The sequence below is a fragment of the Thamnophis elegans genome, chromosome 1, assembly GCF_009769535.1.
Source record: "Thamnophis elegans isolate rThaEle1 chromosome 1, rThaEle1.pri, whole genome shotgun sequence".
Lineage (NCBI taxonomy): Eukaryota > Metazoa > Chordata > Lepidosauria > Squamata > Colubridae > Thamnophis > Thamnophis elegans.
In genome coordinates this window covers 85,233,286-85,256,599 of record NC_045541.1, presented here as the reverse complement: position 1 = coordinate 85,256,599, position 23,314 = coordinate 85,233,286, and the positions used below count along the sequence as shown (strand labels likewise).

At 39.6% G+C, this 23,314-nt stretch overlaps 1 protein-coding gene across 1 annotated transcript in view; it reads left to right on the top strand.

The window, feature by feature from the left end:
- Positions 1–20,793, top strand: part of LMO1 (LIM domain only 1) — a 54,554-nt gene extending 33,761 nt beyond the window's left edge. The window contains exons 3-4 of the mRNA XM_032230533.1: positions 5,061–5,186; positions 20,688–20,793. Coding sequence (XP_032086424.1) covers positions 5,061–5,186; positions 20,688–20,793 — 232 coding nt within the window. The remainder of the gene's footprint in view (positions 1–5,060; positions 5,187–20,687) is intronic.
- Positions 20,794–23,314: the final 2,521 nt, after the last annotated feature.

Sequence of the window (23,314 nt, the reverse complement as noted above, 5' to 3'; positions counted from 1 at the left end):
TTTATCAAGTGCAGCGATTCGCTTAACAACTGGCAGGAAAGATTGTAAAATGGAGCAAAACTCATTTGACAACTGTCTCATTTAGCAACATAAATTTTGGGCTCAATTGTGATCATAAATTGAGGACTCTCTGTAGTTGAAAGTAGTTGGAAGAGCAAAGGCAATTTTAAAAAAGCAGGTTTGTTTTGCAAGATTAAACTGAATACTAGTAGCTCTAGAATTAATTTATACCCACATTCCTAAAATAATATTTATATGCTCCATTTTGACACTTGACAAAAATGCTCAAGACTTTATTTAATTATGATTAGAGAGAAAAATCAATCTGGGAGTTGTTAAAACTAAGAACTTCAAGAAAAACTAACTTCAAAGTTGGGGAGACTAATGTTTTAGGGAAGTGCTTGTGCAGGTTGCGGAGACAGAATGGGACAACTTGGTGTGGCCAACTCATCACAGTCAAGTCAACATAGCCAATTCCCCAAGACCAACGCACTGCAGGACAACTCAGTGCAGGACAATTCAACAATTCACTTTAAATATTTAAAATTAATTTAAAAAATTAAATTTTGTGATTCACATTTTATCTTGTCCCTCCTTTTGCATTCTTTCTTTAATGATTTTCTTCCACCATTACTTCAATATTAGTGTAACTTTTGTCCTGCAATGAATTGGCCATGATAAGTTATCCCACAATGAGCAAGCCATGGCAAGTTGACTGCGCCGAGTTGGCCATGATGAAGTTGGCCACGCCATACAGATGAGAAAATACGGTATGAAATGGCACTTGCATGCTTTGCACATAGTTTCCCGTGTCAGGAAAATATAGTTTGGGATACACCTCACCCACCATGCTTCTAAGGGCATGTAAAACAATTTCAACTAACATACACCAACCGAGGTTTCTGTCAGAATTAGGTCTCAATTGATGATTTTAGCAGAACAATCTGGTCTGGACTTGGAAGATAAGTAGGATAAGGCCCGGTTAGTACTTGGATGAAAACAATTAGAATATCAGGGTTCTAGGCTAGACCATGGAAGAAGGACATAGAAACCATTTCTATTTGGTGAGAAAGAAAATAAGATGGATATCCTTGATGTCACCAGGATTTAATTCAAAGGACCCTTTAGGTCTTTAGATCAAATTCTCTTTCAGTCCAAGAATACTTCTATTACTGAATACTTTGATATTCAGTCTAGAGTCAGTGATATTTAATTGATGCAGGTGAAGAGACTTCTTTTCCAGTTTAGTGGGTTTAAGATCACAGCCTTAAGATCCCTCTGTTTGTTTTCACAATCGGTTGCATTCATTTTCACAAGGGCAGAAAGAAATGTCAAGTATTTCAGAGACACCTTGCCAATCAGAAGGTAGCAACCTAAGTGTGCCTGGCAAACAATTTGACATTTTTAGAAGTTCTTAAAAATATCCGGGTTTACAAAAGGGGTCAGATAAGCATCAACTCAAAAGCAAAGGCACTACAAAAGAGGAAATAGAACACAATGATAAAAAGGTTGGGTGGGAGATCTGTATACCTTCTTCACATTTTTGTGGGTTAATTCTTCTCACCAAAGAATAGATTCTCCCTCTACTTGGTTACTTCCTATCCAGTCTTAAAATTTGTTCCAGAGGTCAGAAATGGCAGACCTGAGCGCTTGCCTGAGAAACGAAAGGAAAAATCCTATATCATGGCTTGAGGTCTGAAATTATATCATATTTGTGGTCTTATTTAAATTACTATAATTTAGATCAGTGATGGCTAAGCTTTTTGGTGCCAAAGCGTGCACACAACATTCCAAAATGCAATGCGAGCACCCCCTGCACATGCACCCACGCATGCATGTTTGTCCTTCCCCCCCCCATGCGCATGTGCCTCACCCCCTCATGCCCCGTTCTGGCTTCCAAGTTGGTACAGGAAGCTTTCCAGGTCCAAAATGGGACACGGGGTGCATGTGCAACCCCCTTTGCCCCATTTTGGCTTCTAGGTTGGCCAAAGCCAAAGTGGGGCAACCCTCTTTGCCCCATTTTGGCTTCCAGGTCCAAAATGGGGTGGGGGTCTTGCATGGTGCCCCGCACCTCTTTTTGGCTTCCAGATTGGTGCAGGAGGTCTTCCAAGCCCAAAACAGTGTATGTGTGTGTGCCTGTGCACAAAACCCCAAAATGCAATGTGAGCCCCCCTGCATATGCACCCTGCCTCCCCGCCCGTGTGCACGCATGTTCCCCGCATGTGCCCCCTTGAAAACCAGCTGACCAGTGGGAGGTGCATGCACATATGTGGTGGAGCTGGGCTGGGGTGACGGCTGGCATGCCCGCAGAGAGGGCTATGCATGCCTCCTGTGGCATCTGTGCCATAGATTCTCCATCACGGATTTAGATAGTCCAATATATATATCTCTCTAATGCAGAAGACTGTGTCCATTCAAAGGCAGCTTCAAGATCTCACTTCTCTTTTCTAGAGCTCTTTTTGTTTCTAAACATGATTTAAACTGGGCAGCATTTCTGATAAAGTGTGGTAGATTCTTTTTTTAAAATAAAAGGTGCATGGCATGAAAATTCTACTTGCTGCCAGCTAACTTTGTTTGCTGAGTACTTTGAATGAACGGCTTAGTATAATCTTGTCACAGGGTAATTATTCCAGTCTTTACTGCATCATCAAATTGTGTTTAGAATAACTCTGACTCCATATCTTGCTTTTAAAGTAACAGCAAGATCTCAAAAAGGTTGAAGTTGTAATGCATGGAGAAGTAAGAGATTACATGTGTGGGACCCACAGTAGCAAACTATTGCTTTCACACACTTGTGAAAATAATACATTGCTTTACACTGGATTAGATCTAAGTTAGTTATACTTAGATCCTATTGATATACGACGAAAGGAAAACATAAAATCTGATTCACTGCACTAGAAACTAAATTTAAATAATTACCTTGGCCCCAATCTGTCCGTTATCTTTTCAGTAAAGCAATGTGTCATATGAATGTACCATATTGTTGATGTAAAACTTAAAATTAATCCTACTACGTGGCCAATATTGGCTCTCTTGATTGACGGCTGCAGAAATTTTAATGGATCTAATTATTTATGCTTCTTTTAACTGGAGATAAGGAATGTCTGCATGCACCCCATTAGGATGTAGTAGAGCAGAGGTTTTCAAACTTTGTAAGGCTCTGCAATGAAAATTTAAACAAAAAACCATTGGTATAAGATCATTGTTAGAATGATCAAGAGGAAAAGCTATCATGAGAGAAAATCATCTGCATCTGAATGAAGTTTTCTTCATTCCTTGTGGAACCCACCACAATCTTATGGAACCCTAGTGTCTGTGGAACACAGTTTAAACAATTGTGCCACTTATCAGTAGATACTTACCTCTTTATCCAGATTGCTTGTGATACCTGTGGTGCCTTCTGTTGAATTAGAAATGTTACAGTGAACTTCAAGGATTTCTGGGAGGTCCTGAAAGAACAAACCATAGTTTAAATGTCATGCAATACGAGATAGTAAATCAAAATAGTTCGAGGGAGGCATTGTCTTTACCAGTTATTACCAAAGAGTCATGTGGAATACAATGATGCTAAGGTGAATCTCTGGAGGAAAACAAAGGATAGAAAGTAGATTTTTCCTTTGCATTAATTTTTACTAAATGGCCGTTCCAAATTGAAAGTCATAATATTTTAACATTTGCAAACTGGATTATTAATTATCAATTAAATAATTGAGCCTTGTTATTGTGAACATAGTTTACATGGAGTCAGCACAAACAGATTTCTCCAACATATGTTGAGTCATTGAGTAGCTTTTGGGGTTTTCTTTTTCAAAATATTTCCTGATTGTAATACAGCCATGCTCTGGTAAGTCTTTAATTAGATGAGAGAATGTGTGGTTTATTAGCATTTTTTAAAGAGAAGGATGCATTTCCAGGTTAATACTGTGTTACTGAAACAGGAATCAATTTGAATATAATTGTTCATAACAGTTCTTCCACATAGGATTGTCCTAAAATCTACTACTTCATTGGAAATTATTTAATACTTCTTTGTAAATATCAGATATAATTTCTATTTTAATTCGTTGAAGTACACCTATCTATTTTGATTTGTTGAGGTACACAGCATATCTATAAAAATGATATTGAGACACTAGAAAAAGTGCAGAGAAGAGCAACCAGGATGATTAGGGGATTGGAGACTAAAATATTCGAAGAACATTACAGGAACTGGGCATGGCTAGTCTAGTGAAGAGAAGGACCAGGGGAGACATGATAGCAGTGTTCTAATATTTGATGGGCTGCCACAGAGAGGAATGGGTCAAGCTATTTTCCAAGGCACCTGAAGGCCAGACAAGAAATAATGGATGGAAACTGATCAAGGAGAGATTCAACGTAGAAATAAGGAGAAATTTTCTGACAATGAGAACAATCAATCAATGGAACAGCTTGCCTTCGGAAGTTGTGGGAGCTTTATCACTGGAGGCTTTCAGGAAGAAATTGGACTGCCATTTGTTGGAAATGGTGTAGGGTCTCCTGGGCACGGGGTTGGACTAGATAACCTACAAGGTCCCTTCCAACTCTGCTAATCTAATCTAATCAACATGTATGGAAAGTGATTGGAAGGAGTCATACATATATCCCAAAATGAACCTTGCATATTTTCTCCAGAGAGCTAACTAATCAGTAGAAAATGAAGGAGTAGCAAATTAGAAAACAGAGGGGCAGCTAGAATCCTTTAAAAATGTACTGCTAAGACACTGTTAATTTGAGTTGAAAAGATGGTATTGTTTTTGATGGAAGCATTGTGAGCCTCAAAATAGCACTTTGTCTGCATGTGGAATGGATTTCTTCATTAGACAGTCAATTAGCTGGCAGCTCCAAAACTTCAAAGGACTCAGAAGTTCTCTCCCCGTGCAGGATCAGCCCCCCATTCCCACATGCTGGCTGGTCAGAGAAATGGGGATGGCAACTTCTCTTGATTGGTGCAATACAGTATTTGATACTACTAATTATACTTAATTAGTCCTTCCACCATTTAATTAAACTGGCTTCTAACGATTGTGCTTCCTTGGCAGGCTCTTTGGGACCACTGGGAATTGTGCTGCCTGCAGTAAGCTGATCCCTGCCTTTGAGATGGTGATGAGGGCCCGAGATAACGTTTACCATTTGGACTGCTTTGCCTGCCAGCTTTGCAACCAGAGGTGAGAACATGGGGGGGCTTACATGGATTGGTGTTTTTTTTAAATAAAAAAAAATGCAAGTTATTTTTGCTTCTGTGAAACAGTAAAGTCTGTTTCACCGTTTGATCTCCATCACCTTCTCCCGGGCTCTCAGATTGCTACTGCTGGGCAAAATGATTTTACCTGCTAATTGAATGCTGGAGCCTTTTCCCTGCAGCTTCTCTGACTCATGTGTGGAATTGCTGGTAGGCCGGATTGTTGAAGGGACTCCCCACCACCACTATCCCCAAAATTGGGGCTGCCGTGAAATAGGCCAGCAGGTGGTGTTAAGTAGAGCCAAGGCAACTGAATGAGCAGCTTCAAAGCCAAGCTTCTTGTTGATCCACTGAACATCCATGGATAGAAAGATCATTGGCGCAAATACTTTTGAAATCAAAGTTCCTTAAGTCACACAACTGGGCAGGCACAGACATGAGATCAAGATGAAGCAAAGGAAATGCCCTTTTCTAAATAAGGTCTGACAAAGCCTCAAAAAGGAACTTTCATCATCAACCTGCTGGCTGCCTCCAGTAAGCAGAACATATAATATGGGTTTAAAAGGCAGATAATATCGCCAAAATGAAGTAGATAGAATGATAAGGTTCTATCGCCATAATATTGGTGCTGGTGTCTCACAGATTTTCATGTATCTGCTTGGTTTCTCTGTTTTGCACAGATACTAGCAGTAAAAGCCTAATGCTTAGATTGAAAAATAGTGATATTTTGACTTTTGTACCTCTTATATCTATAAAAACACTGCATCTAAATATAAAGGGTAGGAATCATAGAACCTTAGGTGTCAAACAACAGTATGTTCGCATCCAGTTGCCAGAGCCCAACCCATATCAAAATCCTTTGCTCAGCCTTCAGACTCAAAAATTCAGAAGTATTGCTGTTAATATTCATATAGAAAATGTACATGCCCATACTTAGAGTTTAAGATGAGCAAAGTCATCCCCTCTCAAAAGAAGTATTCACCATCATCTGGATCCAGCTACCGGTACTTCCCAGGAGTTCCTAACTTCCTAACTAACCAAGAGGGACATTTGAAATATAAATAACAATAATCAAAGTCCTAGGGACTTCCTTAGAACTGATAGAATCAAAATTTCCCCAGAAAATTTAGCAAGATCACGCCCCAGCCACAACCCAAGCAAATTTGTTCCACAAATTCCTTAAATATTACTTACAACAACAATTCTGCAGAGGCTGGCCTCCCTTGCCCAGAAGAGATCAAGTCACCCAAAATGTGGTTCCCCAGCCAACTATCTGTGAAGGCAATAAAAAGAGAAAAATAAGTATATTTCAGCAGGTTTATCAATGCAAGGCAATCCCTAATAAAGGATCTTAAACCTGACTACACATTGAGATTGAAATTATGTTTCACCTTTTTTTTCCCAGTTTGGGTAGAATTTCCTGGTACTCAGAATCTAAAGAGGAGGAAAAGATTATTTCTGTAGATGTGAGTTTTCAAGCATGACTGTTGGCCTTTAAAGGTCATGCCAGGGGCCACAGTCCAAAAGAATGTTTGGAAACAGGACCAAACCAAACCTAATTTGTATAAATGCATAGAGGATTGAGGGCCAGATTAAGACTGCAATCTTATATTCAATCATCTACGACAGTGATGGCTAACCTTTTCCAGACCGAATGCCCAAAACACAGTTCTGTGCCCAAACCCCCAAAATGCAATGCGGTGTGGCCCCTGCGCATGTGCACCACTCCCGATGCATATGCACCACGTGCCATGGACCATGCACATGCGCACACAGCTCCCCACACGTGCCTCACACATGCATGGCAGAGACCCGTAGACCAGCTGGCTGTCAGGAGGTGCTCACGCATGAATGCGCGGCAGAGCTGAACTGGGGCGATGGCTTGCGTGCCCACAGTGAGGGCGCTACATGCCGCCTCTGGCACATGTGCCATAGGTTCGCCATCACGGATCTAGGAGGATATCCCATTCAGTATCTCTGAAGAGAAATGCAGAATTATACTGTCTGAGTAGCAGCCCTCTTCTGGAAGGTTTAACACAATGTGGGAAGAAAAAGAAGTCCTCTCTATGTTTCTTCCTTTATGTATACATAAAATCAAAAATGGCTTTTGCGTCTTTGATTGGCAAATAGAGTTGAAAACAATACTAATTCGGGGCATGGTTTTCTTAATTTCCAAACATTTCACTAAGAAAAATATAGTTGAGTTTCCAAGCAATTGAAAAAAGAAATACAAAAAGTACCAACTCTTGAGTTTCTTGCTTCATGCTTATTGTAAAACCACTCCCTAAGGGCCTTCCTTATAGTAGAGTTCAAAACTCCAGATAACAACTAGATGGTAGCAAAGGGAGATTTTTGTCCTCATTCTGGGATAGTTTGGATTTTGATACTTCAGAGAATATATCCCTAATTATAATTTTCAAGCCAATTTGGAGGATTTTTTTTTAAAAAAAAACAGACATTTCTTTCCTGGGTAGAGGCAGTTGTGGTTGATGGATCTGAATATATGGACACAGAAATAGAAAGTTGGGAACTATTTATGCAGTAAGGAAAATTGTTGGGTGAAGCAGGACTATTTCAAAGGAAGGAGTTGTACATTTCAGACTGAACACAGGACAATCCTCTCTTGGAATGTGTATTTTATTGAAAGGACTACACAGTCCAACTCTCAGGAACCTTGGAATTGTCTGTCAACACTTAACACTTGGACAACAGATTATAGGAGATCAAGTGGTCACCTGGGCATGTACTTTCCATCTATGGGGAGGAGCTATTAATTGTGTTAATTAAATTTGAATATACATTGCACATGCAGATTTCCTGGAACTCTGCATTGCTTTACACCATATTTTCCCTTTTTCATTGATGCATTTCCAATTTTTCTGCAACTCGAGGATCATTTAAGAGCAAAAAAAAAAAAGAGAATAGGAGAGCAGTTTTTAAACTGAGCTCTGTGGAAAAGCCAGCAAGAACGACTTGATTAATATTCTGGCATTTTTGTGAATATTTGCTTTCAAAGAGAAATTGGGCACTTGGCATACTATTGGCCATTCAGCCAAAATGTTTGAAGAAGTATTGGAATGGAAAATAAAATCATAGAGTGGCTAAATTCCCATCCAGATTACAACAAATTGATAAAATGTAGAGATAGGCCATCTTTCTGGAACAAAGCAGAAGGGAGATGACCTCAGAGTTAATCCTAAAGGATGACAACAACCCCCTTTATGCATTTTTCATCTGGAACCCTCAACTTGTGAGCCTTTTGTGACCTGCCAGTGGCCAGTGGAGCTGGCAGCAGATTCGGATAGTGAGGAGGTTGGGGAGGAACATGGGCCAATCCTGGAGTCTGGGGAAGGCTCTGATGAGGGCTCTGTGTCAGTGGCAGAGAGAGGGGCAGAGCCGTATGCCAGTTATCAGCTGCCTTCAGAGTCAGACATCAGGGAGGCAGACGAACATCTGAAGCCTTTTCCCAGTGTGCGCATGCACAGAATTGTCAGACAAAGGGAACAGCTGAAGAACACGGGTCGACTTGGGAGTAAGGCCACATGTGGACGATGAATGGCCCCTCCCAGATGAAATAAAAGAGGAGCGAAAGGGGAAGGGAGTTTGCAGGAGGCAATCAGTTTGCTTAATTGGTTCATGACTCTCTCAGATTCCTTGCCAAGTTTTGCAGATATCAGCCTGTCAGCTCTTTAAGCCAGATAAGGTCTGTGACTGTAAATCCTCCCTCGAAAGACTTTGTTGAATGTGAATGAGCAGAATTCACAGTAAATTAATAAAAGTCATTTTTGTTGGGACAAGAAGTTTGCTTCAGGCTGTTGGGAAGCCTAGATCAGAACAGAGCCCTCTGGATTGTCCCACCCCCTCTCATCAATAACATTTAAGAAGATAATGTTGTTAGATCCTCCTGTACATTAAATGCCAGAGCCAGCCACGACAAACTGTTCATACAAAGGATGCCTTCCGTAGGAGGTCAGACCCAGGACTAGCCAAATTCTAGCTTGTATAGAAGCCAGATACTCTAGATATTAATGAGTGCCTGTAGCATTTGACATATGTGAGCCTTCCAAATAAGGAACATCTATAGGGACATTTGCAGGGGAGAGTAAAGACTGTGAAGATGGGGATTGCAAAAAAAAATAATTGAAGTTCTGTCCTTTTGTACAGGTGTGAGCATTGCAAGCCCTTTCAAAAGGGCAGGGCTTCGATTATGCAGACACATCCACTATCTTGACTTTTTTTATCCTTCCCCATCTCAATCTCCTGGAGAAACAACTGAACACTAAAGAATTATAATATAAAATTAGAAAAGGCAAATTATACATGTGGGATAGGCAGAACAAGAAAGGGGACAAGGAAGAGGAAACTTCTAATAATGACATATCATTACACAAACCTGTGGTGTAACCATACATGAATATTAAATATGGTCCTGATCACTCTACCTTAAAAAGCCCCAAAGTCGCTAGTCACTGAAATGGTGGCAGATAAATTTAATCAATAAAAATAGCCTTGGGAAGGATTAACAAAACGAAACAAAAAGGCAAAAGTTATAATTAATCTGAAACAGCTCACCTAAGAGTAAAGGTTACAATGTTGGGTGCTTTTCAGCCTAGAATCAAGATGAATAAGGGATTACAAATAGTCTTTAGTTAATGATCATTTAATCATTACAAATTCAAAGTTATGGACTGAAGAAAGAAACTTGTGGCCAGTCCTTGAAGCTGCAGCCACTGTAATGGCCCTGTAGTCACATGGTCATAATTCAGGTGCTTTGCAACTAGCTCACAGTTGATGGTTGCATGCCGAAGCCGGTGGTCACATTATCACCATTTGGAACCTTCCCTGCCAGTGTCAAAGTCCATTGGGAAGCCAATCGCAAATGGCAATCAGATGTCATGCCTAATGAACCTGCGGGATTTGCCTAATGACCACAACTGGAACTTCCAGTGCTGCCATCATTACGTTGGCATGGTCATGTGACTTTTGCAAATGGGTTGCTTAGCAACAGAGTTCCCAGTCCCAGTTATCATCATTAATGGAGGACAGACTGTACCTCCAACATGCAGTCAGCTTCTCAATTACCACTTCAGGGAAGTCCAACAGGAGTATGTCATCCTTTTGGGATTCCCGAAGTCTTCTGTTGAAATACCATAATCCTGAGGAGTTATTTGTTTAAATTATTATTTAAACCCAGATAATCAAGTTTCTGCTTATAGTATCTCACACATGGACAGTGTTTTGGAATGCTATTGCTTGCTTACAGCAGGAGACGTAGAATTTAATAAATTAAAACAAGTTGTGAACGGACTAAATAATTCAATGTCTTGACTACTTTGCACATTAGACAACTGAACATTCTCTGTGTAATCACTAGAAATAGGTCCATATTGCTGGGCCTATGCCTCCGTGTCACATATTGGCTAAAACAACTTCTCTATCCATGTCATCGCTTATGCTCCTCCCTGCACACAACTGAGATGTTTTGTATTACATGGAAACTAAGTTGTTGATCTGTAAACACGGATAGTTCTGATATCTGTGGGACACATCAAGTCTGGAGCCAACAAGAACTCTTTCCTTCTTGTTTAGTTAGCTCTATTATGCAAGCATTCCCGGAAATATGTTTACTGCTAAATCCACAGACAGTAGTATATGGTCACAAGGCGCATAAGAATTACATATCTGCCATTAAGAAACCATGGATCTTCTGTTTCTATCTCTTCTGCCCCCTCTTGTGGAGTGATTTAGCTTTTTAATGTTATCAGAGTCATTTCTTCTGACCAAACTTACCTCAGGAGTTACAGCATGAGTGAGAATATACTGTCATTTCTGGTGGCTTTATTGAAGGGTTTGTAACAAGCACAAAGCTGGCATTATTTGTTTACAGTAGGCTGCCTTTCTGCTTGAAAGAGGCAGGTACAATCAATCAAGTTGTTCAATTTGATAGGCTATTCTGTTAGGGCTATAGTGACACCTAGTGGGTTCAAACAGCGGGTGTTGTGTTGACATTTCTGGTTTTTTTGGGGGGAGGGAGTTGGTACAATAAGTGCCTTTCTTGGAAAATACTAGAAATATTTTAAGGTCTTATTAGTAAATTTGATTTTAAATATATTTGTGGTGCCTTTGACATGTGGAAAAAATGATTCAATGATAGTTGTTGGGTGTAAAGGAGAAAATATTTTTCTTCTTTCCTTATCCTTGCACTTTGCCTATAAAATCTCAAGTTTCTAAGAACTGGCAATAAAGACAAAATTGTCTCTGGGTTTGTTGAATAGAGTAGATACCAAGCAGAACAAAATAACACCAGATTTCTTTTTACCATTTTTCAAATTATAATGGCATTTCATTTCACTTACACATTGTGTAGGTTTAAACAGTAATCTCCTGAATTCAAGTACACAAGGAATCTCCCAGTTGTTCCATATACTAAATGAACAATAGCTAGATTTATCTGTAGAATTTGATTTCCCGAAATGGAAAAACAATGAACTGACATTTTCAGTATATACATGTTATATAAAGGTAAAGTTTCCCTCACACATATGTGCTAGCCATTCCCGAATCTAAGGGGTGGTGCTCATCTCCGTTTCAAAGCCGAAGAGCCAGCACTGTCCAAAGATGTCTCCGTGGTCATGTGGCTGGCATGACTAAACACCAAAGGTGCACAAAACTCTGTCACAACCTCACCAAAGGTGGTTCCTATTTTTCTACTTGCATTTTTACATGCTTTCGAACTACTAGTTTGGCAGAAGCTGGGACAAGTAACAGAAGCTCACTCTGTAACACAGAGCTAGGGATTCGAACCGCTGAACTGCTGACCTTTCTGATCAACAAGCTCAGCGTCTTAACCACTGAGTCACCATGTCCCTCTACGTGTTATATAGTATTAGCTAAAATTGTGTTTACGACCACATTATAAATATGTTTCTTATATCTGGTAGGATGAAAGGTGAAAAAAACCAAACTATTTACCCTGAGGTAAAGTTAATTTACAAACTTTTAAGACAATAGTCTTTAGACTTTGACATTTCACCATTCACTCACCTCTGTCCAAATAAAGGTGGTTTTTTTTGGAATGGTTTGTTTCTTCTAATATGTCACACAGATGTGCAGTCAGAAATTAAACCCATTTCAGATACTTGTCTGAGCTGTTAGCACACTGCTTTTTAAAAAAACACATGCGCACGCACAAATTCAAAACTACTTCAGCACTCTGTTTCCATTAATTATCTGCTGCAGTTCGCTGTTAGTGTTACTGTCAGCGTTAACTGTTACTTCTAAAATATTTCCTGGCAATAATTCTTTTGCAATTTGTTAAAGGAGAACTGAATTTGGGCTCTGCTCTCCCCCCTCCTCCCCTTTCTTTCTTTTAAATGCTCAACCTCATTTCAAGATTTATTGGCAGCATTTAAAAGAATCTTAAAGGCAATTTACCTGCTGTTTTTTTTTAAATACACATGAAATGTTACTCATTGAAACATATGGGCTTAGATCGAAGTGCCCGTGAGCATAACTCCAGCTAGAGTTATGCTATTGTTTGTTAAAGGGAAAAATACATGATTTTTGCCAGTTCTGTCCCCCTTCTGCCCCCTGAGCATTGTCCCAGAGAGTTAAACCCGGTGGGTAGCTTCCTTCTTCCTTCTCTGCTAGTGGGCGACATGTAAAATGTATGTTTAGTTAAGGCGCTCTGCATGTTGTCATTTAATCCTGTTTTAGGGGTTGTTAAAGGTACTTGGTTTTGGATTATTTGCTTGTTAAGTGCCATGTAAAGCAACTCAAATGATAGCAAAGAAAACCTCTTGCTATGAGATACAGGAGACAGCCATTCCAGGGATGGTGGAGGATAATAATGGCGGTAATGATGATGGCAGTTATGTTTATGAATGTTTTATCTTCACAGTGGCTATCGGGTCAGATTAATTGTTCATCTAGCCCAGCACTATGAGTTGGCAGCTCTTCTGGAACTCAAGTGGAGACCTTTCTTTCCCCCTGATATTCAGTTCTTTAGCTGGACCTTTTGTTTATAAAATGCTGTATGTGCTCTACCTCTCAGCTATATTCCTCCCTCCACAGCTGATGTAGGTCAGACTTGCTGAAATGCCAGTAGTTGAGTTATCTCCACAAACCAAGCTCAGACTGAGTAATGGTCTATTCTGTGAAATGAAACTCTCCTTTTTAGTCCTCTCCTGTGCTCCCATTCAGTCTTTCTTCTCATATTCATGCTGCGGAGCTGACTAACTTTCCTTCTATTCAGCAACTTCTTTCAGCCTAATGTGATGAACTGTGATTACCCAGATTCCCTGCTATGAGCATGGCCATGCTTGCTAAGGATGATGATAGCCATAGTGTAATATCATTAGAGGAATGAGTGGATGGAGGAGATGCACTAGAGAAATGTATCCGGTCTTCTGGGTATGGCTTAATCCGTGTTGCTGTTCACCTCACATACTCATGAAGATTGTTTACAGAGTCAGCATATTACCCCCAACAATCTAGGGGTCAGGGGTGTCAAACCTGCGGCCTGTGGGCCAGATGCATCATGCGCTGCCCACGCCCATCCCCACTTTAGCCAATGGAGGAAAAGTCACAATACATCACATGACAACAACAGGAGTTTGACACTCCTGATCTAGATGCTGATTTCATCAACTCAGAAAGATGGAAGGCTGAGTCAACCTCGAGCCAATAAGAATCAAACAGCAGGAAGTCAGCAAAATTAGCCTGCAATACTGCCTTCTAACCACTGCACCACCACAGCTCTTTGTTCTTAGAAAGCTAGTACACAATCGTTATATTGTTCAGGAAACTTATCAGGGCTTGAACAGATTATTTACATTTGGCAGGAAATCTAGATTTGCTTTCAATAATGTGCAAAATGGCCTTGATTGCAACTATCCAAAATGTCATTCCTAATACATAAAAGATGTCTTCATAATGCATTACAACGCTTGACAAATCTGCTACTCTAAAGCCTCTAGCCAGCTGATTTGGCTAGAGGCAGGTGCCATGCACACTGCCTTTGTGTCAGTAGCAAAACTTTGGTCTTCATTTCGCATTACTACTCCTTCAGAGGGTCTTTCCTTCTTCGTTCAAAGCAAAAATAAGTAGTGAGCCAGCATAAGTCTATTTTTCAATCAGCAAGGGAAACATTTCTCTATTAGCAGAATGCTTGGAGAAACCTTGCGAGTCAAATTTCAAGGTGCAGATTCAAACTGGAGTTATGTCATTATTGTGGAGGTCTCTCTGATGTAAATTCAACCCTGAAAAAACTCTGATTCAGTCATCAAGAGCATAGCTAGAGAGTAGAGACAGAATCACGATATCTTGATAATGCTTCATGTTACAAGGTTTCCTTGCTTATTCTGTGATGTCCGTGCTTTTCTCTGCAATATTTTTTATTGCCTTGTGTATTCTTCACAGGTTACATAATAGGCATATTTGGCCAATTTGGTGTAAAGGACAGTAGGTGTATCAGAACAGTAGCGTAAGATGCTCTTAATCTTTCCAATTGTTTCTGAGAGCAATGTTGATCAGCTGGAACCTGTGGAGTTTTGGAGAACCCATCCACTTTTATTGCTTAGGAGCTATTAGTTGACAGACAAAGAACACATTGTTATTACCCCGCTGCTCTTAGCAATGGAGAAGGAGCAGCTTGATAGATTGCCTCAGCTTTAGGAATTCTTTTGTCAGTTTTCACATCAAGTGCAGTTGTACATTTTGTATCAAGCCTAAGCCTAGAGACAACATAGCAAAGTCAAGCCAGGTCCAATCCTTTATTTGCTTACCCCTAATGGATGGAATCTTGCCCAACTAAAGCTATATAGCCTTTTAATCAGCTAAACATACCCTGAGAGATTTTAGGATGTGACCAGCCTTAACCTTCTCCCCACCTCACACACACAACAGCTTGAGACTGTGACGTCTCTTAATCTGGGCCTCTGTGGGAAAGCTCTGTGTTGGCAGAAATCTCCCAGTGACATTCCATCACATTTTGGTGCTTTCGATATGTAACTAAATATTGATTTACCCTGAAGAAAGTGAGAGACACAACTTGTCTAAATTAATATTTTTATTGTGCATAAAGAGAGGGAGAGTTTGGTGTAGTGTTTAGGGCACCGGGCTAGAAACTGGAAGACCACGAGTTCTAGTCCTACCTTAGGCACAGAGCCAGCTGTGTAACCTTGGGACAGTCATTCTCTCTCAGCCTTAGGAAGCAGGGAAGGGCAAAATATTTCCAAACATTTTTTTCAAGAAAACAACAGAGACTAGTCCCGTGATGGCGAACCTATGGCACGTGTGCCACAGGTGGCACGTGGAACCATTTGTCCGGGCACACGAAGCGTTGCCCTGTCAGCTTGCCAGCATGCATGCGCACCCTGGAAAGCTGACTTTGGCCTTCTTTTGAGGACATTTTTTGCCCTCTGGAGTCTTCAGGAGCTTCCCGAGTGTGAAAAACCGGGCAAATTGGAAGTTCAATAACGTACTTCTGGTTTGCTCGTAGAGTCATTTTTTAACTTCCTGAAGGCTCCAGAGGGCAAAAAAGGACCCTACGAACAAACCAGTAGTCACTTCCAGGTTGCTTGTAGGGCCAGTTTTAGCTTCCAGAGGCTTCCCTGAAGGCTCCGGAGGACAAAAAAAATGACCCTACGAGGAAACCAGAAGTCACTTCTGGGTTGCTCATAAAGTCATTTTTTGCCCTCCAGAGCCTTCAGGCAAGCCGCCAGAGGGCCCCTGAAGGCTCTGGTGGGCTAAAACTGGCCCTATGAGCAAACCAGAAGTCCGTTCCTGAACTTCCGGTTTGCCCATAGGGCTAGTTTTTCGCACTCCGGAGGCTTCAGGGAAGCTGCTGAAGCCTCCAGAGGGCCTCTGGGGGGACGGGGGAAGCTGTTTTCCCTCTCCCCGGGCTCCTATAAAGCCTCTGAAGCCTGGGGAGGGTGAAAAAAGCACACCAAAAATTGGGGGAGCACAAAAATGGGTCATGCGTGCATGCGCGCTGGGGTCATACGTATAGCATTATGGGTGTGGCACGCCCATGCACAACCCCCCTGCGCTCCCCCCACTTTTGGTACACTAGGGTTCGCCATCACTGGACTAGTTCATGCCAACATCAGGATGGGGAAAAAACTGTCCTAAGAATACAAAATATTAATAATACATAATTGTGCATAAGAAGGAAGCCATGTAACAAGGAAGTTTTTCTTATTGCAATATACAAGCAAAGTTTCCATACTAGGTCATCATTCCAGAGTTTAAATTCTGTGCTTTTTCTTTTTGCCTTTCCAAGCCAATAGATATTCTCCCATTCTCTTGATGGCCTTGGAATTAACATTTCTACCCTTCGTATCTCTTTCCTTGAATCTTTACTCTCCTTCATTCTAAATAATGCATTTTTTTAAACAAAACTGTTACTCTCTGTATTTTTCCCTTTCTCCATTTGGAAAACTGTATAACAGCATTAGCCTTTCTAGGCATTCAAGTGAAAAGAAACCATATCTCCTACTTTCTTTATAATGGTTCTTTAGTCAGCTCAAAATTGTGGAGACTGTAGCTCCCAGTTAGCAGCAGAATATATAAACTGGGATTAAGAGAGAAAAGAAAATATGTTTCCTGTAGTTATTTTAGAAATAGTTCATATGCTTGGTAGTATAGGAACATTTAATCCTTATCAATATTTTTTAGATGGAAAGAACATATAATCCCTTTCGGTGTGCAAACTAGATTGGATAGGGAAATGTAATGCATTTTCCAAAGCATTTTGTTAGGTCTCAGATTCTTTGGTTACTGTTTCCTGCTGCCAGCAAACATATTTTCTTATGGTTATATGGTTGCTCCTGATCTCTTACTGAGAAGAAATGCATTACTTCTCTATCAAAGCGCAAAAATGTATGCATTCAATCCATATCGTTGACATGCATTATGTATTCCTGCACAGTTTGAGTTATTTTGAAGGAAATTAGGATCCCCAACTCCATAGACACATACATTTTTTCCTCCACAAAATATTATTTGTCCTAAATTCAAAATGCAATGGGCCAGGACTACCTTGACATCAGTGACTTTTTTCCCTCCAAATTACATTTCAAATGTTATTAGATCTGAATGAAATTCAAATAAAATTAGTTGAATCGTATGATCTTCCATTCAGTTTTACATTGTGTGTCAAACCTTTTTACATTTTTGTCGAAGGCTGACAGAGTTCCAAAGAAAGGTCCATGTATCTTTCAGAATTACAAATAAAGTAGCAAAAATTGACTTCATCACTGACAAAAGGACACAAACCCAGTGAGTCACAGAGTTGTGGAAGGATCAAGCTATTGGGTAGGCAATAATTGTGTGGCACAATATAAACTGAACGGAAGAGCATATTGTTCATCTAATTTTATCTGAATTCCATTTAGGTCCAATAACATTTGAAATACAATTTGAAAGAAAAGTCAGCAATTTCATGAGAGTCCTGGCCCATTGTCTTTTGAGTTTAGGACAAATAACCTAGTCTGAATGAAGTGTGTGGCTTGATGGCAGAGGGTACATGTCTGCTAACAAATGTAGGCATTCAAATCATCCATAATGAGATATAAAGTAGAAGTAGTACTATGTTGCTAAATTTGTCTACGCACTTTGATGTATGTATGTATGTAAATACACACACACACATACATACACACACACACACACTGTTTGGGCTTCTAAAATTTGCCCTAATATTTAAGGAATACTTCAATGCCATTGCATGAGTCATTAGCAGCTCCTTAAATAACTAGTTTTGTATCATCCATCCATCCATTCACTCATTCATCATCACCCTTCTTATGCTGGGAAAAAAATTAAAAGAGTAAACAATTATGGTTCTGGTCCCATGTAATGCACATCTTGCCATCCCCTTTCTAGGTATCACCTCAAATATACAATCATTAACTTGAGATGCACCAAATTTGGGAATGGGATGAAAAAAACTGGCTCTTCTAATCCGTCCACACACATACAGCCGCCCCCATGTCTTTGTTTAAAGTATTGAGAGACAATATATCCAGCATTCTTCCCTCATCTGGTGCCTTCCAGATTTAGAAGCTGCCATTTCAATGCATCTAGAAGTGCCAGAATGGAGGAAGCCAGTGTAGAGGACTCTAATTCTAACCCATCATTCATTTAAATGGACATCTGGATGTCAGAGGAAGTAATTAGAGAAGGCAACCAAGACAGGGTGCTTATGTTTGTGCAGCGTTCAATGAATATATAATGTGAAACAGCCTCTATTCATAAGAATTTATGTAGACATAGATTAAAATTTAAAGAAGGAGTGAGCCAAGACAGCAGAAGCTTTGAACAAAATCTCTCACAGTGCCTCAGTAATACTATATCATGCTTTTTAGGTCAAATTGGATGGGGGTATTGTGAAGAATTTTTAGTTTTAAACAATAGTTCCACCACTAGCAGAACTTGATGACATAAGATAGATTTACGGGTTGTTTATTTACTGAGAAAGCATGTCATTGTCTATTAATCAGGATATTATTAGATTTGCACATGGCAGACCACAGCATAAGCAAGATGATACTATATAGAAAAGCAAAATTAAATTCAATATATGCTTGATAGGTTAATGAATTGGGGGTAAAACCAATAGAACGGAATTTTAATAGAGACAACCCCAATGAGAAGTTCTTCATTTAAAAAGAAAGAAATCAAATATACAGAAATAGAATGAGGAAATATCAGGCAGGATACTGCAGTAGTATATGCAGAGAAGAATAAAGAGCTGAATATGAGCAACTCTGAATTGGAGCTGCTAAAAAGAGCATATGCACAAGTAGAGGTGTAACATCCAAATAGTAGGAAGCAAAATTTTGCATTTTATTCTGCATTTGTCATACCATATCTCAAAAGCTGGGCCCAGTTTTGGGGTACTTTGTTTTAGGAAAAATTTTGAAAACCTGAAACATAAACAACACAAGGCAATGATGGTGATCATGGGACAGATAAATGAAATTTAGAAGGATATTTTTTTTAAAAAATCACTGACTCTGCTTAGCCTTGATAAAAGGGGTGTTATGAAGAAATGTAAAATGTTAATTTGGATTCCTTCCTTCAATGAGCATAGATTTGAACTCAGTGCCCTATGTGTCCTTTCCCAAGTGTGCGACTGCTCAGACAATGCAAGGGGCAGGAATCAAGGTTTATAAATCATTTCAGAAGATACCACCCTGTAAATGACTCTTGTGAGAAAAGAAATGTCAGCGTAGCCTTTGCTTTGCATAATTTGAGAAAATCGCCCTGCCTGTTTTGATTTCCTAACTTTTGAGCTCCCAGCATTGCAAAATTATCCTTCTATCAGGTGTCCATCCATTTTTAAGCACCAGCAGGTTTTTCAGATGAGACGAAGCCAGGTAAATCAATTCTGCCAGCAGGACTAGTTGGTACCTTATCTGAATGTACCTAATCTGCACCTTTCTGGTCTTTTCACTTACTGGAATACGCCAACTTCTATGGTTGCACAGATTTATCTGTAAATAGTATGCAGAGTGTTAAAGGGAAGTTAACTAATGACAGATCGGTACAACTGATAAAAAGAAATACAGGAATACTTCCTTTTGATAAATGCACATGCAAATACACAAACTGTTTTATATACAATTTTTACATGATTTTTTTTTTCTCATGAACTCCCAAATTAAGGTGAGTGCAGGACAGAATTGAAGTTATCGTTGGGAAAATAAGAGATTGAGTGGAATTGAGCTTGGCAGATACCACACTTCCCCTTAAATGTCTAGATGACTCCTTATTCTGGCCTGAATCTTTTGTAGTAAGACTCTTTCCAGATCCATAATGAACTGTCCGTGGTCCTGTTCCTTGGCAGAACTCATGCTGCCTCCTCTTAATTAGACTTCAACCTGGAACTAAGAAGATTTTGTGAGATAGTCTTAAATTGGAAGTTCAAGATATTTTGTCAAAAGTATCCAAAATACTGACATTTTAGAAGAAAATAAATTAAACAAAGCTGACTTTGAGATGTGAAAATTCCAGGGTAAATGTTCTCCCTCTGATTATTATTTCTCGAGTAGCAGGCCCCTTTGATGCCTAAGGTAGAAACGCTAAATGGTGCAGTACAAACAAGCATGCACTTCTGTGGAGATAAATATTTATCAATTAATTAAATAACTGACACTTTTTCCCACTGAGGCAGACTTAATGGTAGATCAAATGTGGGTTATGTTTTACAGACTTCTTAAATGATTAAAAAATAATAATTGAACCACTGAAGGTGAAATAGAATCATCTGAATCTGTCATTAAGCAAAAAAAAATTAGGAGAAGAAATAAACATGATTTACATAAATGTTCTCTCTCTCTCTCTCTTTCTCTCTCTCTCTCTCTCTTCACAAATAGGAAGGAGAAGCAAACATTGTGCAAATACACAGGATGTTTTCATTCCCTTGCTCTGGGATTTATCAAAGTAGCTTCTAATGGTTTGTTTATTTATTGTGTTTTAGATTTTGCGTGGGGGACAAGTTTTTCCTGAAGAACAATATGATCTTGTGTCAGATGGACTATGAGGAGGGGCAACTGAATGGAAGCTTTGAGCCCCAAGTTCAATAGCAAATCCAGTTTGGCTGAAACACTGTGGAATGGACGTTCAGCCACAGCTAGCAGTGAAGGGCGTCTCTCAGCTTGCCTGCAATATTTTTTTAATCCTTGGTCCCCAAAGGACGATCTACATTGTAGTATTTCTTCACACACACACACACACACACACACACACACACACAAATAACACACAACAGTTACAATTTTAGATGTACAGTTGTGCCTGCTTAGCTGAGCACTGCATTTGCCTGTATGTTTGTGAGTTGGGAGGGGGGAGTTGGGGGGAAAGCTCTGTACAGTCTGTTTTTCTGTATATAAACTGGAACATTTATTTTATGAAAAATGTAATGCAATTTTATTACAGGTGTGAATTAAAAATTATGAATGTTTCCTGGCGATGCTAAAACTCTTTTTTGTTTATATGGAAAGGCAACAAACACTCACAGCTCACCCTAAATTATCCACCTAGCATAAGAGCTGGCAGACAGCAGAGGCAGAACAACTGGAAGACTTCAGGCAATTTTCAGTAAACTTGCAAAAATTGGTGACTTGCAACTGATTAACAAGAGCAACAATGATTACACACACTGCCTTTTAAATTATACTGCTGATGTAAAAAAAAACAATTTGGAACAATTAGAAACAAAGTTCAGAGTAGAAGAATGGTCTTCTTCATTCAGATGTGGAACACAAAATATCTTTGTTGGTTCGGGATTCTTTATTTCTAGACGGTTATATTTTCTTCTCTTTGTTACTCAAGCAAATAAACCACTCTTTAAGCAGCATATACTTCATCATAAGCTTTGAAACTGCACATAATGCTAGCATTAGTAATAATTTATCCCACTGCAGTAAGGAAACACTCTCTCAACAAAAGAAAAAGAAAACCTACAGAAGGAGCAGAATATCCACTTTACTCCTCCCAAACATCCAGAACAATAGAGCAAAGTAGGTTTCTAAATTCTAAAAGGGTTGGCACTGCTTTAACCCCGGGGGAGTCAAGAAGGGATATAGCAACAGAGGACCATGTTTAAAGTCGTAATCATAACACTGCCAATCCAATGTCCTATGATGTCTTTCTGCCTGATCCCCAATTGCTTTTTTTTAAAAGAATTGTGTGAACGGGTTATTCATGAAATCAGCATTTGTGCCCTGTATTACCCAGAAAAAAGGTGTGAGCCTTCTGCTTCAGCATACAAATTGATCCGCCGGTTAAAATCTGATGGTGAATCCTAGTACTTTGCTGGGCTTCTATATCTTCTTCTTGGCTCAGAAACAGCTGATCCAGTGGTGCTAATCCCAAGTCATGCCAGGGGTAGGACAGCCAACATCTAAGCACCATAGATTTAAGCCACCAAGCAATTATTATATAGTCTCTGTTTGTTTGTTTTATTAGATTCCTCTCCCAAATCCCACCCCAAGCATCAGCAATAAAGAGGAGATTTGGAGTACACACACGAACTGTTAAACATTTGGATGTTGGAGCTACGTTCTAGCTCTCTCACAGTCCAGGCAATCATTTGTTAACATCTGTACCATGCAAACTCCTATGCAAATGCCGTTTCCATTCTATTGTGCTTTGCCTCTTTCAATTTGGAACTGAATTCAGTTCTATTGTACCGGTGCTAATGGTTTTTTACAACATCATTTTAATGCTCAAGATTTTTTTAACTTCATAGGAAAGAGAGAGAGAGAGAGGGGGAGAGATCATAAAGAATTGTGATCTGTTTTTATAGAAGCTGCAACAAAACACCAGGAATTTTACATTAAAAAAATCAGAACAGACTTTATATAAACACGGTCATAAACATATGAGAAAGTACCAACTAAAACTGCCTGCTTGTTCTTAAGTACAAAATAAAGACATCTTCTTTCCCCCGCCCCCACAAAAAAAGGAATCCAGAATAAAAATGCAATCATGAATTTTTGTGTGAACACTGCAGATTTGCTTAATAGAAACAAGAATTGAATCCCAGAATAATGTGGTTGAATAATCGTGGCAGCTCTGAAGAACAGAGAGCAAAAAACCTATTTGATAGTGCTGTACTCATCACTCGGCATAAATATTCATTCGGGGAAATCAGAGCTGGGTAAATGGCATTTAGTATTAGCAGATAGCCCTTTTTAGTGCTATGGATAAACCAGCTCTTAATCAGTTTAGTGACCACTAGCATGTAATGTAGTATTTCAGCTTTTGAATCAGATGCTGCATTCAGAACAAGTGAAACCTGCCACGGGGGTTCCTGCTTGAGCTTTAATGAATCTTCCTTTAGAGTCAATTTATAGATGCTGCTAACAGCAGGCAAAACCAACAAAGGAAAGCCCTATCTTGCTAACTTTCTCAGGGTTGATTCAAGTGGTCACTGGACTGGAGGGATGAAGTACTCCAGAGAAAGAGAGTGGGGAGTTCTAAATTTTGTGAAGCTTTGAAAGAGATCCATCTTTGGCAACTGGTTTAAACAAAACACCACTCTTAAAATTATCATAATGCAAAACTGAAGGTCTGCTTGTGTTTTAATATATTGAATGTACT